This window comes from Rhipicephalus sanguineus, chromosome 2 (assembly GCF_013339695.2).
Source record: "Rhipicephalus sanguineus isolate Rsan-2018 chromosome 2, BIME_Rsan_1.4, whole genome shotgun sequence".
In the NCBI taxonomy this organism is placed as follows: Eukaryota; Metazoa; Arthropoda; class Arachnida; order Ixodida; family Ixodidae; genus Rhipicephalus; species Rhipicephalus sanguineus.
The window spans coordinates 54659972-54681091 of record NC_051177.1 but is presented as its reverse complement, the minus strand read 5'-3'; the positions used below and the strand labels follow the sequence as shown (position 1 = coordinate 54681091).

The 21120-nt window shown below is 49.0% G+C and overlaps 1 protein-coding gene across 2 annotated transcripts in view; it reads left to right on the top strand.

Annotated features, from left to right (window-relative positions):
• The window catches only part of LOC119382975 (glutamate receptor 1), a 219479-nt gene that overhangs the window by 48408 nt on the left and 149951 nt on the right, over positions 1-21120 (top strand). For both annotated transcript variants that reach the window (XM_037650916.2, XM_037650917.2), the window contains exon 2: positions 17780-17926. In XM_037650916.2, the coding sequence (XP_037506844.1) occupies positions 17780-17926 (147 nt within the window). The remainder of the gene's footprint in view (positions 1-17779; positions 17927-21120) is intronic.

The following is a 21120-nucleotide window of genomic DNA, read 5'->3' as shown; positions in this document are numbered from 1 at the left end:
ACTCCTTAGTGTAGCTTGTCTAATACACCGTCCCGCAGTTGTGAAAATATTCAACAAGAACCTGCCGAGCCCGCTTTCACTTCAGCTCCAGCTTATCGATTTGGTTCTGGAGTCCAGAAGCCAAAAATGCAATGTGAGCACGCGACGCACGTGACATGTGTAGTGTGAGCGTCAGTTGTTGAAAAGACGCGCGCTCGCTGAGTACATTACGGGCAATGCCAAACAGTTGTGACAGGACGTTGAAGGTTTGCACTAACAAGGTCAAAAACTTCCAATTTCATGTACCTAACTTAAAACTGGGCATCATTATATCCCGTACACATACCATTAAAGCCTTGTAAATCAGCCGTAATTGCGCTATTTTCATAATTAAGTACATGAAAGACAGGAAACCTTCAATAGAGTCACCTTCTCCCAAAAAAAAAAAAACCATGAAAAGGAATATTGCGTACGATCGGTGAAATCTGGGAAACATTTTAGCTAACGCTTATTCTCTATAAATACAAAATAAAGTAATAAGCACACCCCCACAACTACGCAGGAATCAATCCTTGTAAATTTCAAGGCAAAGTGCGTTGAGTGGTAATTATTTTCGACGCGCATGTGCGAAGGGCTTCCTACCGTTGACGTCGAAAGAAAAACGCACAAATAACGACAGCTGCCAGGAAACAGGGCCGGCCTGCGCGGAATAAGATTTGCGCGAGAGGCGTAGGCAGGCGAAGTATAGGAGGAGGCGCTTGCAAACGCTCATCAATCGCAGGCAAGACATCCGAAGAGGAAGGATCAATATTGACATCGCGCGCACCTCACCACAAGGAGCAGAGCCGCACACAAAAAGCGACCCCCCTCTCCTTTTCTGAAATTGAAATCGACAGTCGAATAGACAAAAATACAGTCTGAGAAAGCTAACAGTGTCGGTTTCAATTGGCAGCTCGGCCCCTGTGCGCCTGCCTGTCGACATCGAGTTATCGCCCGCACTCGGAGAGTGAATGCTGCGTTGAGAGGTATCACAGCTTAAAGTCTTCGACATCGAATGCCATATGCACCTATGGTCCTCGAAGAAAGAAAGAAAGAAAGAAAGAAAGAAAGAAAGAAAGAAAGAAAGAAAGAAAGAAAGAAAGAAAGAAAGAAAGAAAGAAAGAAAGAAAGAAAGAAAGAAAGAAAGAAAGAAAGAAAGAAAGAAAGAAAGAAAGAAAGAAAGAAAGAAAGAAAGAAAGAAAGAAAAGAATTATTTCTTTCTTATTTCTTGCGGCATTTGTTCCATCGTAGCGCGGATTACCAATAGAGATAGAGAAAAGAAGTTGTTTGGGAATTTGGGACCGGTTCTTTATACTTTGGCGAACCGCCGCGGTGGTCTAATGGTTATGGTGCTCGACTGCTGACCCGAAGGTCACGGGATCGAATCCCGGCCGCGCTGGCCGCATTTTCGATGGAGGTCAAAAACGTTTGAGGCCCGTCTGCTTAGATTTAGGTGCGCGTTAAAGAACCCCAGGTGGTCGAAATTTCCGGAGCCCTCCACTACGGCGTCCTTCATAATCATATCGTAGTTTTGGGACGTTAAACCCCAACAATTATTATTATACTTTGGCGATACCTACAAGTCTGGCGGCTGCCTGAAAAGGGACCTGCCGCATCGATTACACTTTATAACCTTATAACCGTGTACACGGCGAGCTAGCGTTTTTTCTCGTGTGCGCAGCGCTCTTCAATTTCTTCAAGCCCTCCCGGCTGCATGCGATTACCGCACCACTACACATGCTTCCCTTGATTGATGTAAGGCACATATCGTACTCTTATATTTATTGATTTTATAAAAGAGGCTTACTTAATTATCGAATTATGCACTGAGCGCAGTCTCCCAGCTTGAGCCGTTGCTGTACCTTCAATGGTGCTGCCCCTGCGCAACTATTTTTCGTCTTCCTCACAATATTCTTCACACCATTTTATATATAGATGGTATACGCGAACAATCTTGCCGCTTCTCATTCGTATATAAAGCAACCTTGCCACTACGGTAGAAAGGGTTAGGTTATTTATAGTCGTGTGGAGGCATTCTTTGTACCCCAGAGCTGTGGCGCAAAAAATATGACGGATAATTAGCAGTAGCATCCTTAAACAGGTCCCCGCATTTCTTACCTGCTACAAGAGCAATCATTTATGGTTCTGGTTTTTGTTTCAGGAAACTTATCGTCATCCAAAAAACCTATCTCTAGCGCTCCCCAAGGCTGCACATATAGAATCACATAATTTTTTTGTCATTTTCTCATTTATTTTGTGTCTATGAGCCATCACGTACCAAACACAGTGAAGGACACGTGTAGTACATACAGTAGGACCACTTAACTTCTTTGGTCCGGCGGCTGGGAGGGGCGAGCAATTCATGGGCACACAACTGCCTGAGCACGTCTGTACAAGCAATCTTCGCAGATGCCCCTAACTTTTGGACTACACGCGTGCATCCCCTCTCCAGCCGCCATTGAAGTCAAACTCGAAATTTCGTACGAAATCCGGACAACAATGGTCATGCAGTCGTTCTTCAGTCGTTTGGGCTGCAGTGGTACCGTGACTTGCTTCGATCCACGTCTCCGGTCAACGGGCTAGCTTCCTGGAGGTACTACGAGACCTCTTGGGGCGATAGAGTTGGACGTCCGGTGGGGCTCCCCCACGTAACGTGGCCATAAAACTGTAAACCGTACGGCCGATGCGCTCCGAGAGCCCCCGATGGTGGCCGAACAAGCTAGCGGCTTGCACGCTGCACGCACACCGTGCACCCGATCGCGCGTGCCCTTTCGGAAGTCTATGGTGAATAATATATGGCCTAGCCGCGCGTTAGATGCGTAGTTGGTTTGAGACTACTACCGTGCCCACTGAAGTATACACACCGCGCTCCTTCTGTTTTATATTCCTTTGCATCCCAACTCTTCCTCGCCAGCAACGCACTGCTAGTATTGAGATCATTTCCTTTTTGTTTTGTTTTTTTATCTTTCTCGATTCAGGCCGCACGAAGAGCGTTGCAAGCCGTACGTACATGTGAATCGGCAACAGCGTGATTCTATACTTGTTTTCTTTTTTTGTAACTGGTACTAATTCAAATTTTAAAACAAAGCTTTATTTGTCAACTTCTGGTTTTGCTAACATTGCCACTACCGTATAACACGATTTACTTTCGCGTGCATAGTTCGCGAGCTACGTTCACTTCCAGTCTATATCCAGTCCTCTAAATAACTTCACATTACAACCGAGCTAAAGAACGCACCTTAGAAAAGTTCCGTGAGAAGTAATCGTCAACACTGCGGAAATCCTCCGCCTTGTAAAGGGTACCGGAAGACACGTCGAAGTTCTTTTACATCTTCGCTGTGTGTGGATTCCAACAGGGCGCGTTGAATCTACAGTAATCTTTAACGCGAATGCAAAGCTTTATTTTTCTGGCCATGGAATAGCAGTCCATGACTAGCAAATTGAGATCTCGTCGCCTGTCGAGCAGCCTTCGCCGCTTTCGATTGAAGGCTCCAAAGTGTCATTATCGTTAAAGCAGCGCAAAAAACACGGACGAAGAAGGAGACGCAACGAGCGCTTACTCGCAACTGAAAGGTTTATTACCTTTCAGTTGGTAAAGTTATTACCTTAACAACTGGCCCAATTGTCGACCTTGCTGCACCAACGTGCTTTCGTCGCACCTGATTGGAGGCTCTCCCTCATCCGCATCCGCACGACACCAGCACGGCCGGACTGGACTCCCCCGTGCGTGCGGAGAATATCCGCAGCCTTATACGTAACTCCATTTGTACAACGGCACAGAGGCTCTGGTTGCAGGCTCGGTTCTTTGCAACAACTACACAGTAATGCAAGAAACGACACATGAATAAGCTAGGTGCAACAAACATATGTCATCAAAAGCACTTTTTTTTAAGTAAAGTAAGCCTGCGTATTTGTGCATTCTTTCCCGGTATATCTGGTTTTGTGCGCCTGCTTGGACGGTCTCACCATTAAAGTCCTAGTTTAGTATTGTAGTATATCAAGGCCCTTTGTACTCCAATGAAGCCATAGCGCTGAAAACACAGGGACTTAGGAAGACGACAGGACTCGACGCGCCGATCGCGCAGCAGCCACTGTCGTAAGCCGATCCCGGAGAGAGTATGAAACATTTATTTGGTAGCTAGACAAGATAACTTTGCACAAGCTCACTCATATTTAGAGGCGCGTTCGTCGACGACTACCAACTGTTACACCTGTTCGAGATGTGCGTGGTATCTGTATATACTGCTGCTTGAAACGTGCTAGTTAGCGACATCGTTCTCAACAAAATTAGCCAACAAAGCAACAAAAGCAAGCCAAGTACCATTTCTGCAACGTATCAGCACCATCCTTCGCAGCGTTGATTTAATATAGCGAAGAGCTTTCTAGAAACGTACGGGCTACTCGCAAGCATCGACAATTGTCGTCGATGAATTCGGCACGACCTTTTTTATTGCTATGTCTCTTTTTCCCTTTTTTCTTCCCTTCTTTCCGACTCACCAGCCGTCTTTTTGCTTTACCGGCTGCTATAACAAAAAAAAATGTCTTCTGTGGCACAGCATCGTAACTTGCAACCCCCCGCGTCCACGCGGGTATTCTCTTTCGCCCGAGACCACATTACAGAGTGCGTAATGTCAACTCGCTACTTCTCCTCCGTTCTGTCGCGGACGCGAAAGCCGAGAGAACAAAAAAAAAAAAAAAACCGAAAGCTTAAGCAATGAAAGGAGCCGAAGCTCGTGTCTTCTTTTGACGGTGTCCGACGAAGAAGCGGCCCTAAGAAGCGGGAGCCGGCTACTGGAAGAGAAGCGCCTCGACGGTGATATTAAGGAGTGCTCATTTCCGCAAAGTGACCACCCTGGACTTCTTTCGCTCTCTCTCTCTCTCTCTTTATTCCCCTCCCTCCCTCGCTCTTTCCCACAGGGGCCTCGCCGAGCAGTGACCATTATTCCTTTCGTGTCGAGTCGACATTGCTTTCTTTGCTCTTGATTCTTCTTATTTTTTCGTCAGCTTGGCAAATTGGCCTTTCATTCACCGCTGACGTTAAGTGGTCCTTTGAGATCCAGAACCTTTTCTTCCGTTCTCTCGTTATGGCTTCTAGACACGGCTATACGCGTGACCTTTTCGCAATTCGGAATTACTCATTCTGTATGAGTGAAGCAAAAAAAAAAAAAAAGGAGAGAGAAAGAATGAGAGACAACATAGTCAGCGGTAGCAGATGTTCGGGTTTCATAAGCCTTGCGATTGCTTTCTTTTTCTTCATTTCGTTCATTTGAGCCTTAAACCGTAAAATGTAGTAGCGGCATAGAGACGAAATACGGGTAGTGACATACATGTCAGGTACGCTTTCCGACTTCAAATTATAAAGCAATGAAGCACACTGAATACGCTCGAGCACCCTTTTTTTTTTTGTCGTGTTTCTCTTTTTTTTCAGTGCCGTTAATGCGCTGGCTGCTTCAGTCAATGCGAAGCGTATTCGCATTTCAGGACACGATCCGAAATTTCATCAGCTCTCTCAACGTATAAATCTCTCTCTCTCTCATATTGTTGGCTCTATCTCCCCACCCCTTGTCCGTTTGTGCGCGTGTATGCTACATAAGAACCAATGCTCCACCTCTCCCTTACTTCAGTTCGCAAAATCAGTGGGAATAAAGAAATAGCGGCGTCCCCGGCTCATTGGTGCTGTCGCATTTTTTGAATAAAAATCGCTAAACGATTTCAAAGACCTTTCAGTGGAATCAACTTCAACGCATCCTATAACGAATACAATAAGCTAATGCACCACTGACGCAGCGGCCATCATACTCTGTCACCATTGTCATTTAGACGCCTCAAATGGTCACACAGCTGGCATCTGGCTGCGGGCCTGCTCCCTATATAGATATCATTAGCCGCGCTTACATGAATGTTACAGTGTGACGTGCGGCAATTTTGCGTGCATTGCGGTAATTGCTATGTGACAGGGCTTTCCTGGTAGCGAATTACGTTCTGTTTGAAAAAATAAAGAGAAAAGGCTGGGAACTGTTTCCGATTATTTGCATTGCACCGGCAAAAAAAAACAAAGAGTACTTGTTACTTTTTTCGGTTATCCTGACTTGCCGCCGTATACGACTATCTCTAAAGAGACTCGTTAGCTCTCTTTTGCTTTCCACGACTCTCAGACGAGGGTATAGTGAGCTCCAAAGAGAGTTGGTTGGTTGATTGGTTGGTTGGTTGGTCAAACTTTTTTAACTGTCCTGAGAGACGCCACTAGCGCGCAGTGGGCTTCTCCCACGTTGGGACGGGCAGGCTGAGCTTGACCACCGCATCGCGGGCTCTCTGGACCGCCCATAGCTGATCGCCGTTGTTGGGGCTTCTGATGGCGGAGCACCACTTGGCTTGGATGGCTTGATCGCTGCCCAGTAACGAAGCGCATCGCCATAGCATGTGCTATAAGTTAGCTACCTCCCTGCCACGGGGGCAGTTCACTTGTCTCTCTAAAGAGTTATACAAGTGGCAAGTCACAATTCTCAAAAAAAAAGTCAAATGACTCGTGTTTTCACAGATTGTACAGAGGCGCACACCTCGTCAGCTCCTTCTCTCTCTCTCTTACACACACACACACACACACACACACACACACACACACACACACACACACACACACACACACACACACACACACACACACACACGCACACACATACGAAACTCATACGAAACATGCCGAAACAATTGCAAGTACAGACCTGATCTACACCAGGCCGAGGGCGTAACGGCTATGGCATTTCACTGCTAAGCGCAAGTAGCGGTATCGAATACTAGCCGCGGAGGCCGCATTTAGGTGAGTGCGAGATACAAAAACGCCAGTGTATCATTCACTGAGTGCCCGTTAAAGAACACAGGCAGCCAAACTTATTGCGGAATTTCGCCCTGAAGCGTGCCTCAACTCTGCAAATTATGGTATTGGCACATAAAACATCATAGCCTAATTTGATTTTTTTTTACTTTTCAACGTGAACTTGATGCACCAGTTACGTTCTTGGTATAAAAAACGGGGAAAAATAGCTTTCACGGTGATTTCGGTCGCTTCTTGGAACGCAGGATGGTCCACAACTTAATTTCCGCACTCACTGCGGGCCCCTTATTTGGCAGTTTATTATACACGTTACAGGGCGGGCCAAAGCTGAAACACGTTTCTGGCTATCCTAACTTACAACTCTTAAGCATGTATGAAGCGTCATACGGACCAGTGTGGCGTAAATTCTCCGAAACGATTTTCGGAATCACTTGCGGAAGCCAGGTAATAGAAGAATTGGCTCACTACGTTAGCGTTCTCGCCGCACTACCCGTGCGGTCACGTACGCGCGTCAATTTCGCCAATAAAACGGCTCGCCGAGTAACTTCGGCTTCGAAATCAGTCCGGATCCGTTCAGGAAGCGGCAAAGCGGAAAAGAAACGACCACCGCTATTTCCGAAACCGAACGAAAACTCGGCGGTTTTACGGCGGAATCGCTTCACCTTAGCGCGGAAAATTTTTCTAAGCGACAGCAGAAAGAAATGCAAGGACGTCGCCTTCGTCGAACGTTTTGAGTGTTTTCTTCGGCAGAACCACCTCCAATCCGAGAAGTCATCTATAACGAAGAAGATTCCTGCAAGCCGTTCGTGAAACTTTCATTTATACTATCGCCTATGTTACTTATTATAGAAAATTATTCGTTTTTTTTTTACATAGTTTACGATAGCTACATGTCAAACCCGAACACTTTGAAGCTCCGGAGAGCTAAAGTGCGAATGACTGTTTATTTCTTTTCTTTTCTTAATTTCAACATTCTACTAATTGAAACAACACTAACATTTTCCGCTTCTTATCGTAAATATTTGAAACAGTGTGAGAAATAAAATGTCTACGGAAGGCAAACTGATAATACATAAAACTTGTTTCGGCGGCGTCAAGCTTTAGGAGCGAAACGATGAGGATATTGTTGGCTGCAAGTAAATGTATCCCTGTTGGTAGTGGCGGCAATTAGAAGCTTAGCCGCCTTTTAGATGCCTGTGCGCAGCACGGCTAATCGTGCAATGCCAACTCGCCCACCTCTACAACACAACGCCTGGGATTGAAGCCTGCTACATGTTACCATCCACAATTTGCCAACTGAAAATCTTCTCCCACTCGAATGTCCAGTGTACTAGAGCAAGCTGTAATAATAACATCTGGGGTTTTACGCGCCAAAATCCCGATATGATTATGAGGCACATCGTAGTGGAGTGCTCCGGAAATTTCGACCGTCTGGTGTTGTCTAACGTGCACTGACATCGCAGAGTACACGGGCCTTTTCTCCTCCATCTAAATGTGACCGCCGCACTCAAGGTCAGACCACGTGCATGCAATACGTCGTCTACATTTAGCATGTGGTGCTCCAATAATGACCTACTCTATATGATTTCACAGCCACAAATATCGAATGCCATGTCGTCATTGCGTCGAATTTCCCAACCGCGTACCTCCTCCATTACAGCAAACACTGCCCATTTAGCGTCCCTTAAAAAAAAAAACAAAGGAAAACACTCATCGCTGAAGGCTCTTTTCTCTTTTTGCGAGACCAGCAACCGCATCCAGCACATGCAGTCAGCACCCCAGCTCTGCGCACACGAGCCCCGAAAAGCATACGACAACGGGCATAAGCACTTTGCTTACTCGTTCCAAGGATTCCATTGAGTAACAATGCACTCCCGCGCTTCCGATGACAAATTTATCGCGTGAGTAAGCGCGCCGGAAGGGCTTCCCAATTTCCAGCTAGCAGTCGGCCACAGCGCCATCTGCGGCGAACGAGAGGGACAAAAAAACGTTTGTTCGACGTCTCAGTGCGCGGGGCCTGAAAGGCTCGATCGAGCAAAAACAAGAGACTCCCGCTGCGCCAACGTATCTCGTTTTTTCCTTAGGGTTTTCCCGCATACGCTTTCTTGTTACCATTCTCCCACATACGAATTGCCCACCTGCGCTATCAACTAGAGAGCAGGCTGCGTTATACGGGCCGTCACGAGCACAGCTTGCACCGATTCGGGCCGTTGGAGGCGAGCGCGCGCGCGCAACATTCACGGCTCATTTGCCATGCCTCGGAGAAAGGACTCCGCTTTCTGCTTTGCGAATCCGTGAGGTCCGTGAAGGCATTGCGGCGGCGCAAACAGCGACCTTTCCCCAAGACGTCGTGCTTTCTTGTTCGTTCCCCTTTCTTTTCAAAGATTTTTCGCTGTTTGTGCACTGCGTATACGCTGCCCTGTTTTCTGTACCGCGAACGTCACGCCGCTCGTTTGTCTTTCCCCGAGCACAGAACACGCAAATAGCGCGATGCAGTGCAACGTTTGCCGTTTTTCGCGAGCCGCAGCATTCGAAAGCTGGGGCTGTAAACGAAAAAAAATTCCCTTTTTTTTTGTTATTGCTTAACGCGTGAACGGCTGTTTCAATTTCGCGCGGAGATCCGGCCGCCGCGCACTGAATTTCTTGAGCCCTCCTACTCAAAAACTCAGACGTTGTGAAGTTAGTGAAAAAAATAAATCAGTACACCAGGAATGCAATGTAAGCTGCTACTTTGCGCATTTCGAAACCACGCGTCTCAGTACACTGCTGCGCGCGCAGCACGTGCTCGCAGTTCGCGGCATCACGTAATGTCTGGTAAACTTAATGCAACAAAAATGCTTAACGCGCGCTGGGCGTACTTTACGTTTGCTGCACGAAGGGCTACTAGAGATGGCACAGAGAATTGCATGGACCGAATTTCCTAATCTACGTGCAAGCTCCTGCAGTAAAATCACCTCCTGCAAATGACTTCGTTTTAACGACCAACAGGACTAGAGAGAGAGAGATATAAACATTTTAATGAAGCTGGAGATGTTTGCCTGGCTGTTCGCCTGACATGCTACTCCAGGTGCTGGGTGACGATTATGATATATACAGTGATAACCACATAACACATACAGTCACACAAGTTTACAAAGTTTGGTTCAGGCTCGTGGCCCAGGACTATGCCAAAAGCGGGCGTTAATGTACCATTATTTTCCTTTGGACAGCGTCATTCTAAGGTACTATGAACAAATGTAAAAGAGTTTTCTTCACAAATCTAAAAATGTTCATTTAGTTCTCGTTCATTACTTGTCGTTTTGTGTGCTAGCGTTCGATTTTGTCCACATTTCTGCTTTCATGGTTTATATTATTCAGTAGGCAGTACTACGTGAGGCTCGCATATATGGAAATGGTTTGGTTATTCATCTGTACGCAACCTGTAACGGCGATGGCTAAAGGGAGCACTACAAAAAAATAGTATCAATAATCCCAACGCATCCACACTTTCACGCCCGTGGACAAAAGAAAGCTGTAATAATAAACCCACCGGCGGAACTGCCCGCTTCTACAGCTAGCCCTTACAAAAATGTATTCCGACAATCCATAGATTGTCCAAAAATTGGTTTAGACCTTCTATAGATTGTCTAAACCCATTTTTGTAAGGAAGAACTCCCATAATGAGACTAATTTCAGACCGCGCGAGAACTTTTTGGTCGGCATTTGCACTGGCATATTGTCACGTGGTCGTGACGTCGACGAAGACAGCAGTCGGCGTTTGCAGAATGAAACTGTTTATTTGGCCGAACTTGTGGCCGGGAAAATGAGAACTAGAACTACAGCAATACACGCTGTACAATGATAGCGGCGAACAGGGCGTCGTCCGTCGATCAACTGACAAGCGGTCAATCGCGTCGGCTTTTATACAGGCGGTATCGAACTTTCCAGCAATATCGCTGGTGGCGGCGTTATCTCTAGACAAAGCTGGAACATTCGCGTGCGGGGCGCAATCTTAACAGAACGATCTACTATAGACGTGAAGCTTCTCGAACAATGCTTCGCGGACAGCGTCGAGCGTTGATAACCGTCCCTGCCGGTCAAACCCGAATACATCAAAACAAGACAACAAGTGGGCGTGGCATTGCCCCCCTCTGAAAAAGCATCGTCCCGATGCTTGTGAAAGAACATACAAGAGAGAAAAAAAACAAGTACACACAAAAATAAATTACAATAACAAAGGAAGAAAAATAGAGTCCCCAGGTTCACGAACGCGCAAAAAACGGCTTAAGGCGCACGACATGGACGACTTCAGGTCGTGCGCGGCGTCGCTGGGAGTTCGTAATGCCGTCCGGGATCACCTCGTAGTCAAGAGCGCCGAGGCGTCGAAGAACCTTGTATGGCCCGAAGTATCGCCGAAGGAGTTTTTCGCTAAGCCCACGTCGGCGTATCGGCGTCCAGACCCAAACACGGTCGCCGGGCTGGTATTCCGCGAAGCGTCGTCGAAGATTGTAGCGACGGCTGTCGGTGTGCTGCTGGGTCTTAATGCGCAGGCGGGCGAGCTGTCGAGCTTCTTCGGCACGTTGTAAGTAAGCGGCGGCATCGAGGTTTTCTTCGTCGGTGACGTTGGGTAGCATGGCGTCGAGCGTCGTCGCCGGGCTCCTTCCGTAGACCAACTTGTACGGCGTCATCTGCGTAGTTTCTTGGACGGCCGTGTTGTATGCGAAGGTCACATACGGAAGGATGGCATCCCACGTCTTGTGTTCGACGTCGACATACATGGCCAACATGTCGGCGATGGTCTTGTTTAGCCGCTCGGTCAGGCCATTTGTCTGTGGGTGGTACGCTGTGGTCCGGCGGTGGCTTGTTTGGCTGTATCTCAGTATTGCCTGAGTTAGGTCAGCAGTAAACGCCGTACCTCTGTCGGTGATGAGAACTTCTGGGGCGCCATGACGCAGGACGATGTTCTCAACGAAGAACTTCGCTACCTCGGCGGCACTGCCTCTAGGCAGGGCCCTCGTCTCGGCGTAGCGGGTGAGGTAGTCTGTAGCTACGACGATCCATTTGTTTCCGGTATTGGACGTCGGGAACGGCCCCAGTAAGTCCATCCCGATTTGCTGGAACGGCCGTTGAGGTGGCTCGATAGGCTGCAGAAGTCCGGCTGGCCTAGTGGGCGGTGTCTTGCGTCGCTGACAGTCCCGGCAGGTCTTCACGTAACGAGTGACGTCGGCGGAAAGGCGCGGCCAGTAGTACTTCTCCTGTATTCTTGCTAGCGTGCGAGAAACACCCAGGTGTCCAGCCGTCGGGTCGTCGTGCAGAGCCTGGAGGACCTCTGGCCGCAATGTCGAGGGTACCACGAGAAGGCAATCGGCTCGAAGCGGTGAGAAGTTCTTCTTTAGGAGAACACCGTTGCGCAAGAAAAATGACGCCAGTCCCCGCGTGAATACCTTCGGAACAACGGTGGTCCTGCCCTCGAGGTATTCCACAAGGCCCCTGAGTTCTGGATCCGTTCGCTGTCGTTCGGCGAAGTCGTCGGCACTTATGATTCCCAAGAAGGAGTCGTCCTCCTTGTCGTCCTGCGGCGGTGGGTCGACAGGGGCGCGAGACAGGCAGTCAGCGTCGGAGTGTTTCCTCCCGGACTTGTAAACGACGGTAATGTCGAATTCTTGAAGTCGTAGGCTCCACCGTGCGAGGCGACCTGAAGGGTCCTTCAAGTTAGCTAGCCAACACAATGCGTGGTGGTCGCTCACAACTTTGAAGGGCCTGCCGTAGAGGTAGGGGCGAAACTTGGATGCAGCCCAGATGATCGCTAGGCACTCCTTTTCTGTTGTGGAATAGTTCGTTTCTGCCTTTGATAGCGACCGGCTAGCATAACTGATGACCCTTTCCTGCCCGTCAGTCTTCTGCACAAGGACGGCGCCGAGTCCTACGCTGCTTGCGTCGGTGTGGATTTCCGTATCGGCGTATTCGTCGAAATGTGCTAGTATCGGAGGCATCTGAAGGCGTCGTTTCAGTTCTTCAAATGCTTCGATTTGCGCCGTTTTCCACTTGAATGGCACGTCGGTCTTCGTGAGGTGAGTTAGCGGTTCGGCGATTCGTGAAAATTCCTTGACAAAGCGCCTGTAGTAGGCGCACAAGCCGAGAAAACGGCGCACGGCTTTCGTGTCGGCGGGGGGCGGGAAGGCAGCGATGGCAGCTGTTTTCCGCGGGTCTGGGCGAACACCACCCTTGCTGATCACGTGACCCAAAAACAGCAGCTCCTCGTATGCAAAGCGGCACTTTTCAGGCTTCAAGGTGAGGCCAGAAGTCTTGATTGCTTGTAGTACAGTGTCAAGGCGCCGGAGGTGTTCGTCGAAGCTTGAGGCAAACACGATGACGTCGTCCAAGTACACAAGGCAAGTCTGCCACTTCAGTCCAGCCAGCACGGTGTCCATAACGCGCTGGAACGTCGCAGGTGCCGAGCAAAGACCAAAGGGCATAACCTTGAACTCGAAGAGGCCGTCTGGTGTTATAAAGGCAGTCTTCTCTCGGTCTCTCTCGTCGACTTCGATTTGCCAATAGCCGGTCTTGAGGTCCATCGACGAAAAGTACCTCGCGTTGTAGAGTCGATCCAGGGTGTCGTCTATCCGTGGGAGAGGGTAGACGTCCTTCTTCGTGATTTTGTTCAGGCGGCGATAATCGACGCAGAAGCGTAGGGTTCCGTCTTTCTTCTTCACTAACACCACGGGTGACGCCCATGGACTCTTCGACGGCTGGATGATGTCGTCGCGTAGCATTTCGTCGACTTGTTTCTTTATGGATTCGCGTTCTCGCGTTGAAACTCTGTACGGGCTCTGCCGGAGTGGCCTGGCATTTTCCTCTGTTGTGATGCGATGTTTTGCGACTGGGGTCTGGCGGATTCTTGCAGATGACGAAAAGCAGTCCCTGTATTTCAAGAGCAGGGTTTTGAGCTGTTCTTGTTTATGCTTCGGAAGGCTAGGATTAACGTCGAAAACTGGTTGAGAAGCTTCGTTCGTCGGTGTTGGCTCGGAAGAATCGGCGATGGCGAAAGCCATCGACGTAGCCGTGATTTCTTCGATGTAGGCGACTGTCGTGCCTTTGTTTACGTGCTTATACTCGTTGCTAAAATTTGTGAGCATCACTGTTGCTTTGCCTCCCCGCAACTCTGCTATTCCTCTTGCGACGCAAATCTCGCGGTTAATCAACTGGTGCTGGTCGCCTTCAATGACGCCTTCCAGGTCTGCTACTATCTGAGAGCCGACGGAAATGATGACGCTGGAGCGAGGGGGAATGGTGACTTGGTCTTCCAGCACATTCAAGGCATGCTTCCCTGGCGGCGTGTACCGCGGTAATGCTTTTTCTGTAGATAGTGTTATCGACTTCGATCTGAGGTCGATGACTGCACCATGAAGGCCTAAGAAGTCCATACCAAGGATGACATCTCGGGAGCAATGCTGAAGGACTACGAAGCTTGCGGGATAAATCCGGTTGTTGATGGAGACCCTCGCTGTGCAGATTCCTGCCGGCGTTACTAGGTGACCTCCCGCTGTGCGGATTTCGGGGCCTTCCCAGGCGGTCTTGACTTTCTTCAGCTTCGTCGCGAACGATCCACTGATGACAGAATAGTCGGCTCCAGTATCGACGAGAGCGGTGACGTTGTGGCCGTCGATGAGAACGTCGAGGTCACTCGTTCGTCGCCTACCGTTTCGATTTGGTCGCGGCGTCGGATCACGGCTACGTCGGTTTGTCCCGCTGCTTCGTCGTTGTGTCGTCAGGTCTTCTTCGGGCCGTGAAGTTTCGACGTCAGGGCTTCGTTCGGCTTGCGGCGTGTTCTTTAGATGTCGTTGCGGCGTTGTCGTCGGCGGCGGAGGATCTTCGGTATTTCGTCGTACAGCAACCGCACCTCCATCGGTTGCTGCCCTTAGTTTTCCGGATACGGGCTGGGTGACCGGCCTCGCGTTGGGCCAGTGTATGGTCGGCGTTGGGGGGAGACGTAGCGGCCTGGCGACGGCGAACGGGAAGGTCGTCGTTCTTCCCACTGTGTTCCGGTGAGGTAGTCGTCGATGTCGCGAGGCCGTTCGCCTGGCTGCGGGCGCGGCGCGTTGACGGCGAATCCGCGTAGCCCCATCTGTCGATACTGGCATCGGCGGTATGTGTGGCCGGCTTCCCCGCAGTGATAGCAGAGCGGTCGGTTGTCAGGGGCACGCCAAACGTCGGTCTTTCGGGGGGCGCAGCGTTGTCCTGTCGGCGGGCGGTATGGCGTCGGTGGTGGTGGCGGCGGTGCCTGGCGGCGGAACTGCTGCGGCGGCGCGGCGTATTGACGTGGGCGAGGAGGGGGGGCGTTGCGTCGGGCTGCAGCAGCATAGCTCATGGCTTCCGGCTGAGCCTGCGGTGCTTCGGGAATTCCAAGCGATTGCCGGACTTCCTCGCGGACAACGTCGGCGATTGAATGCACTTGATGCTGCGGCGAAGGTAACAGTTTGCGCAGCTCCTCCCGCACAATCGCTCTGATGGTGTCACGCAGGTCATCAGACTGCAGCGCCTGAACCTCCCCGTAGGTCGTCGTAGGAATGCGGCGGTTGTACTGCCTAGTGCGGATTTCTAGTGCCTTTTCGATTGTGGTGGCCTCCGAAAGGAATTCCGAGACCGTCTTCGGCGGGTTGCGCACAAGTCCGGCGAAGAGTTCTTCCTTCACTCCCCGCATCAGGAAGCGAACTTTCTTTTCTTCGGACATGGCTGGATCGGCATGGCGGAATAGGCGAGTCATTTCTTCGGTGTACAGTCCGATGTTCTCATTGGGGAGCTGTACACGGGTCTCGAGAAGGGTTTCAGCCCTTTCTTTCCGGATGACGCTCGTGAAGGTGTTGAGAAATCCGGTGCGGAAGAGGTCCCATGATGTTAGCGTGGACTCTCGATTCTCGAACCAGGTCCATGCGCCATCTTCAAGGGCGAAGTATACATGGCGTAGCTTCTCGTCACAGTCCCAGTTGTTGAACGTGGAGACCCGGTCGTATGCCTCCAGCCAGCTTTCTGGATCCTCGCATGGTGATCCGCGGAATGTCGGCGGCTCCCTCGGTTGGTGCATGACGACCGTTGTAGGCGCCCCAGCGGTTGTCATTGTGGCTGTTGTCTTCGCTGTGATCCTGGTCTTGTCCGGTAGGGGTTCATATTCGGGGGGTAGTCCTTTCTGCCGGCGGCTGGTTCGAGGCTCCGGGTTGTCCTTAGAGTCGTCTTCTTCGCGGCTTGGGCTTGGGTCAGCGCTCCGCGGTGGCGTCCGGATCATGAAGCAGCACCTCCACCAGATGTCACGTGGTCGTGACGTCGACGAAGACAGCAGTCGGCGTTTGCAGAATGAAACTGTTTATTTGGCCGAACTTGTGGCCGGGAAAATGAGAACTAGAACTACAGCAATACACGCTGTACAATGATAGCGGCGAACAGGGCGTCGTCCGTCGATCAACTGACAAGCGGTCAATCGCGTCGGCTTTTATACAGGCGGTATCGAACTTTCCAGCAATATCGCTGGTGGCGGCGTTATCTCTAGACAAAGCTGGAACATTCGCGTGCGGGGCGCAATCTTAACAGAACGATCTACTATAGACGTGAAGCTTCTCGAACAATGCTTCGCGGACAGCGTCGAGCGTTGATAACCGTCCCTGCCGGTCAAACCCGAATACATCAAAACAAGACAACAAGTGGGCGTGGCAATATTGTAGCACGTTTGTGAATAATGAGCCAGTGTCAAAAGGCCACCTTCTATTTGCCTTCTTTCGTTCGTGTAAGCGAAAGAACTTATACGCTACGTATTCTATGCGGTAGTGTTCTAACGCTTATTCCCCAGCACCTAGCGGCACAAGTTGCTTGCCATTGTCATTGCTAACTTTCGTAATAACCACTTCATATGAGAAAGAGAGGCAGGGAGGTTTACCGAAACCGTGCTCATTCTGGCTGCCTTACATTTGCTGAAGAAAACGTTAAAATACACTTAACATAAGGAAAAGGTACGTAAAATAATGAACACACAATTGGTGCATATATATATATATATATATATATATATATATATATATTCGCAAAGATATAGTGCAGTCTCGTGCAGCCCTGTCGTGTCTCCTGTAACGTTATTGCTCGCTTTCTCCTTCCCAATTTTTATAAAGATAGAAGATCGCACAGACATATCATCACTTTATTTTATATACTTTTACTGTCTCTTACTTTCCACGCAGCCGTTCACAAAATGGACTTGGCCTCCCGTTTACAAAGCACTTTTCTTTCGTGTTTTCATTTCCGTGTTCTTACTTCACTTCCGTATGTGTCTCCTCTCATTTGATTATTTATTTTCGCTTTGCTTCGCTTCTTCCTATCGTCAACTTCGATCTTTATGCCCTCTTCCCGAAAGAGTGTGCAGGCGTCTTGCACCTCTGGGTGGCAATTCTCAACCTGTTCCGTCCCTATTTACTCTTTATCCTTAGTGTATTTGTTTCCCTAGTTTATAGTAATAATAATAAAACATGCTGCAAAAATAAAAATCATTCGTTGAAGAGAAGTGTTACGTGGACAGTCGTATATGACCTTATTGGTCAGCTGCCAGCTCGTAAAGAAGATCGCGTGCTATGTGACGCCAGCGGGCAGAAAAAGTGTGTTCCACACTCACCGCCATGGCTGCGATCAGCGCTGACTAACACTCCTAGGTTTAAATGCACATATATACCCCATGATGTGGACGGAAGGATGGCCGCCGCCGTAGCTCAGTGGTAGAGCATCGGACGCGTTAATTGAAGGTCGCAGGTTCGGTCGCTGCCGGCGGCAAGTTATCTTTTCTTGCACTTTATTTTCTTCACACTTATATCCTAATTACTACAAATAAGATCTCCTATACTTTCCTTGGCATTATTGTTTGTTAGTTCTCATTAATAAGTATATGACCTTTGACTTTCGTACTGTCCAATGCAGGGGCAATATTCATGCCTCGCCAGGAGGAGCTCCGCTACGCCTACGAGCACGCCATGGAAGTCCACAATCTCCGAGACCCCCTCTTTGGCGTCACCACGCACACAGAAGTTGTCGACTCCGACGACCCCTACCAGACCTCGAAAAAACGTAAGAGTACCGACTACGTGACTTTGTTGGCTCTCGACATATACAGTCTTTGCTTGTTCCTGATGCTACCCGAGGTGCATTGGTGGGGTTGCATTTTGTGGCAGCGTCTTATGCGGTTGAAACAGGTGGCAACATGTCCAAATCGGCAGCCATCATGAAAGGCAGACGCTAACCTATTGCGTGAACTATATAAGCGCAATAATTTAAACAAGAACTAGTGTAGCTTTATTCTGGTTTATAATCTTTAGGTAAGCATATCTCGTGTACATTACGCACTTTTGTTGCTCGATTGTGACGGTAATATTTAAATCGGAAACGTAGGGCCCTGCAAATGCCGATAACTAAAGAACCGCAAGACAAGGCTGTATTGCGTTGCTTGGTATGCATTGCTTTATTGTTTTAAAGTAATGGCAGTGGCAATTCCTTTGGGGTCGCTGTGGTACACCGTGAGGGTTCCGCGACCACATTCGCTACATTCATGACCAAGACCAAATACTAACACAATCTGTGCCACGTGGTTGTCTGACTGGAGCTGTTGTAGCATGCAAATTCCAAGTTTTCCCTTGGACTAACATGCGTTGTCGGGTTTCCAAATTTCAACATGCCACTGGGTATTTTTTTTTTCTTTCTTTTTTTATAAAAGGCTGGTTCTTTTATTCCTGAAAGGCTAGTGATGTCACTCCCTACGTCCCAAGCTGCAATCGCTGCGACATCTAGCGCAACAGTAATCTTTACCGAACACTCCAGTCCAAGTCGCATTTTATTCCCGCGAGGAAATCAGATATTTTGGAGAGAGGTGCTTCGGCTCCTCCTATAAATTCTCTTGGAAACCATTTTTGATTGTGAATGGCAAAATGTGCGTGTGTCCATGCAGTTAGGGTAGGGTAACTCCCAAGGGTATCTCGCAAGTCAGCGTAACTCGCAAGTTAGGGTAACTCGCAACGAATTTCTACTAGATGTAAACGAAGCCGCCGCGGTGGTACAGTGGTTACGGTGCTCAGCTGCTGACCCGAAAGCAGTGTTGTACACTTTCCTCTAAAACAGGAACGAAAGCTCGTCCCTCGTTTCTGTCCAAATTAGAAACGAGTTCCTGTTACAAGTTCCTTTATTGCGAAAGGAACGCGTCGTTACTTTAACGTTACATTTGATTATTTACATTAAAATATAATGTCAAATAATAATGAGGCTAAATAAAGTGAGGAATAGATATTATACGAGTTTGAACATCGCTGACAGCTTACTCTGGAGATTCAAAGAGTTCAATAGAACGCACTAGACGCGTTCTTTTTTTTTTTTTTTCAGGGAGTTCCGAACATGCCCCAGACATGTCTAACTACAACACTGCTGCTAGTCTATTACAAGTTGTAAGACATATGGCACTTTACACTTCGGTCTTCTGATGCCCAGTAAAGATACTGCGCTTCAGGTGCGAAAATATAAAGTTACTCACATGCACCAGTATAACTAAATTCCTTGCACAAGAAATCGAGAACCTTTTTTGTCCTTGCAATTGTAGCGCAGTTTGCTTTAACAATATTTATCGCTGTCAGCCGCCCAATAAAATAACAGTGAATAACGAACTTTTTTAGTGACTGCAGCAAGCGGGCATTTTTGTAATGAATAGCTGGAGGTAGTCGCGTTTCTACACAGTTCCATTTGGAAGAATTCTTCTAGCACGTCTGTGTTCCGAGATATCCCGCTGCAATGATTAATTGCGGTTTGCATGATTACGCATGCATGACAGTGAGTACTGGCGCGGAGCTCCTCCCTGATGTGCCGCGGTAGTTGCATGCGGCGTTTAATCTGACAACGGGTCGAAGACATGAGCAGAGATGATAGCGGTTACCCTTTTGCTACCGGCCCGCGATATCAAGCAACTACTGCTTGTAACATCAGGGAGGAACAATGACTGCTCGTTAATGACTGCTCGTCAGTGCCTCCAGTGAGGGCTCGGCAATGACTGCTCGTCGAATCAGGAGGAACAAGCCACCTCTGTGTCACTGTCTCTGCCACTGCCTCTACGTTTTTCCTATATATATTTCGACGTTTTAGTGGCTTTCTTCGAGTAACCACGGACCAACTTGCCCAACAAGCAACTCTCTTGAGCGGGCAGTCAAGTTGTACAAGCAGGTGCTGCGACAGCTCATCTGAAAAAGTTTGGCGCCCGAACGACAAGAAATCTTGGGGCGCGGACGAGATGGCAGCATCTGCGTTGGCAGGCTTGATCACCGCAGCCATGGCTCTGTCCTTCTGTCGATGGTCTCCTGGTCCGGCATAATAATGTCTACGACCCATGATAGCTTAAACTTTGTGGTTAAGCAACTGGTGACAACGAGGTCGCCACAAGTTCTTCGCGCCTCTTCAGGCCGCCCATTCACCCTGCATGATGTGCTGCTTGCGTTTGTGAGTTAGTGATAGGTAGGTGTTCGACAGTCCCTTGAGTATCCAAGTACACGTATACAAGCACCGCGAACGAAGAGCCAGAGTCTGATAAACAGCGCTTATTTCAAGCCAATCGTCCGGGTGGGCTGCAACCAGCGAACTCTCCAGGTCCCATTTTCCAACCGCTCATTTAACCGCGGTGGATCGCTTCTCCGAAACCCGCACTCCACGCAATGTTTCAGGGAATGCCGCCACAGCTTTCCAGTTACACAGCCGCATTCCCTACGAACAAATAGCTGTTTAAGCACAGGCAGCCGCAGGCCGCTCATACACTCACGAACGGACACCGTGGAACGTTTACTGAAGGAACGCCGTTCCGTCTACCGTTCCTTCATAAACGTAACGAGTTGCCGTTACAGTTCCACCGACCTTTCAACGAACGGAAAAGTTCCTCTGTTAGAGTGTACTCAACGATGTTGCTCCGAAAAGGAACTAGTTCCAGGAACGCCGTTCCGTACAACACTGTCAGAGAGACGCGGGTTCGATCCCGGCCGCGGCGTTCGCATTTCGATGGAGACGAAACGCTATAGGCTCGTGTACTTAGAATCGGGTGCACGTTAAAGGACCCCAGGTGGTCGAAATTTCCGGAGCCCTCCACTACGGCGTTTCACATAATCATATCGTGGTTTTGGCAGACGTAATGATCTGCACCGCGTTCGAAAGGTGGCGCTCAGGCGGAGCAGTTGCCGACAATAATTTGCGAGGCTAAATCCGCTTTCAGCAAACAACGCGCCTCCGCCTCCTTCATTCAG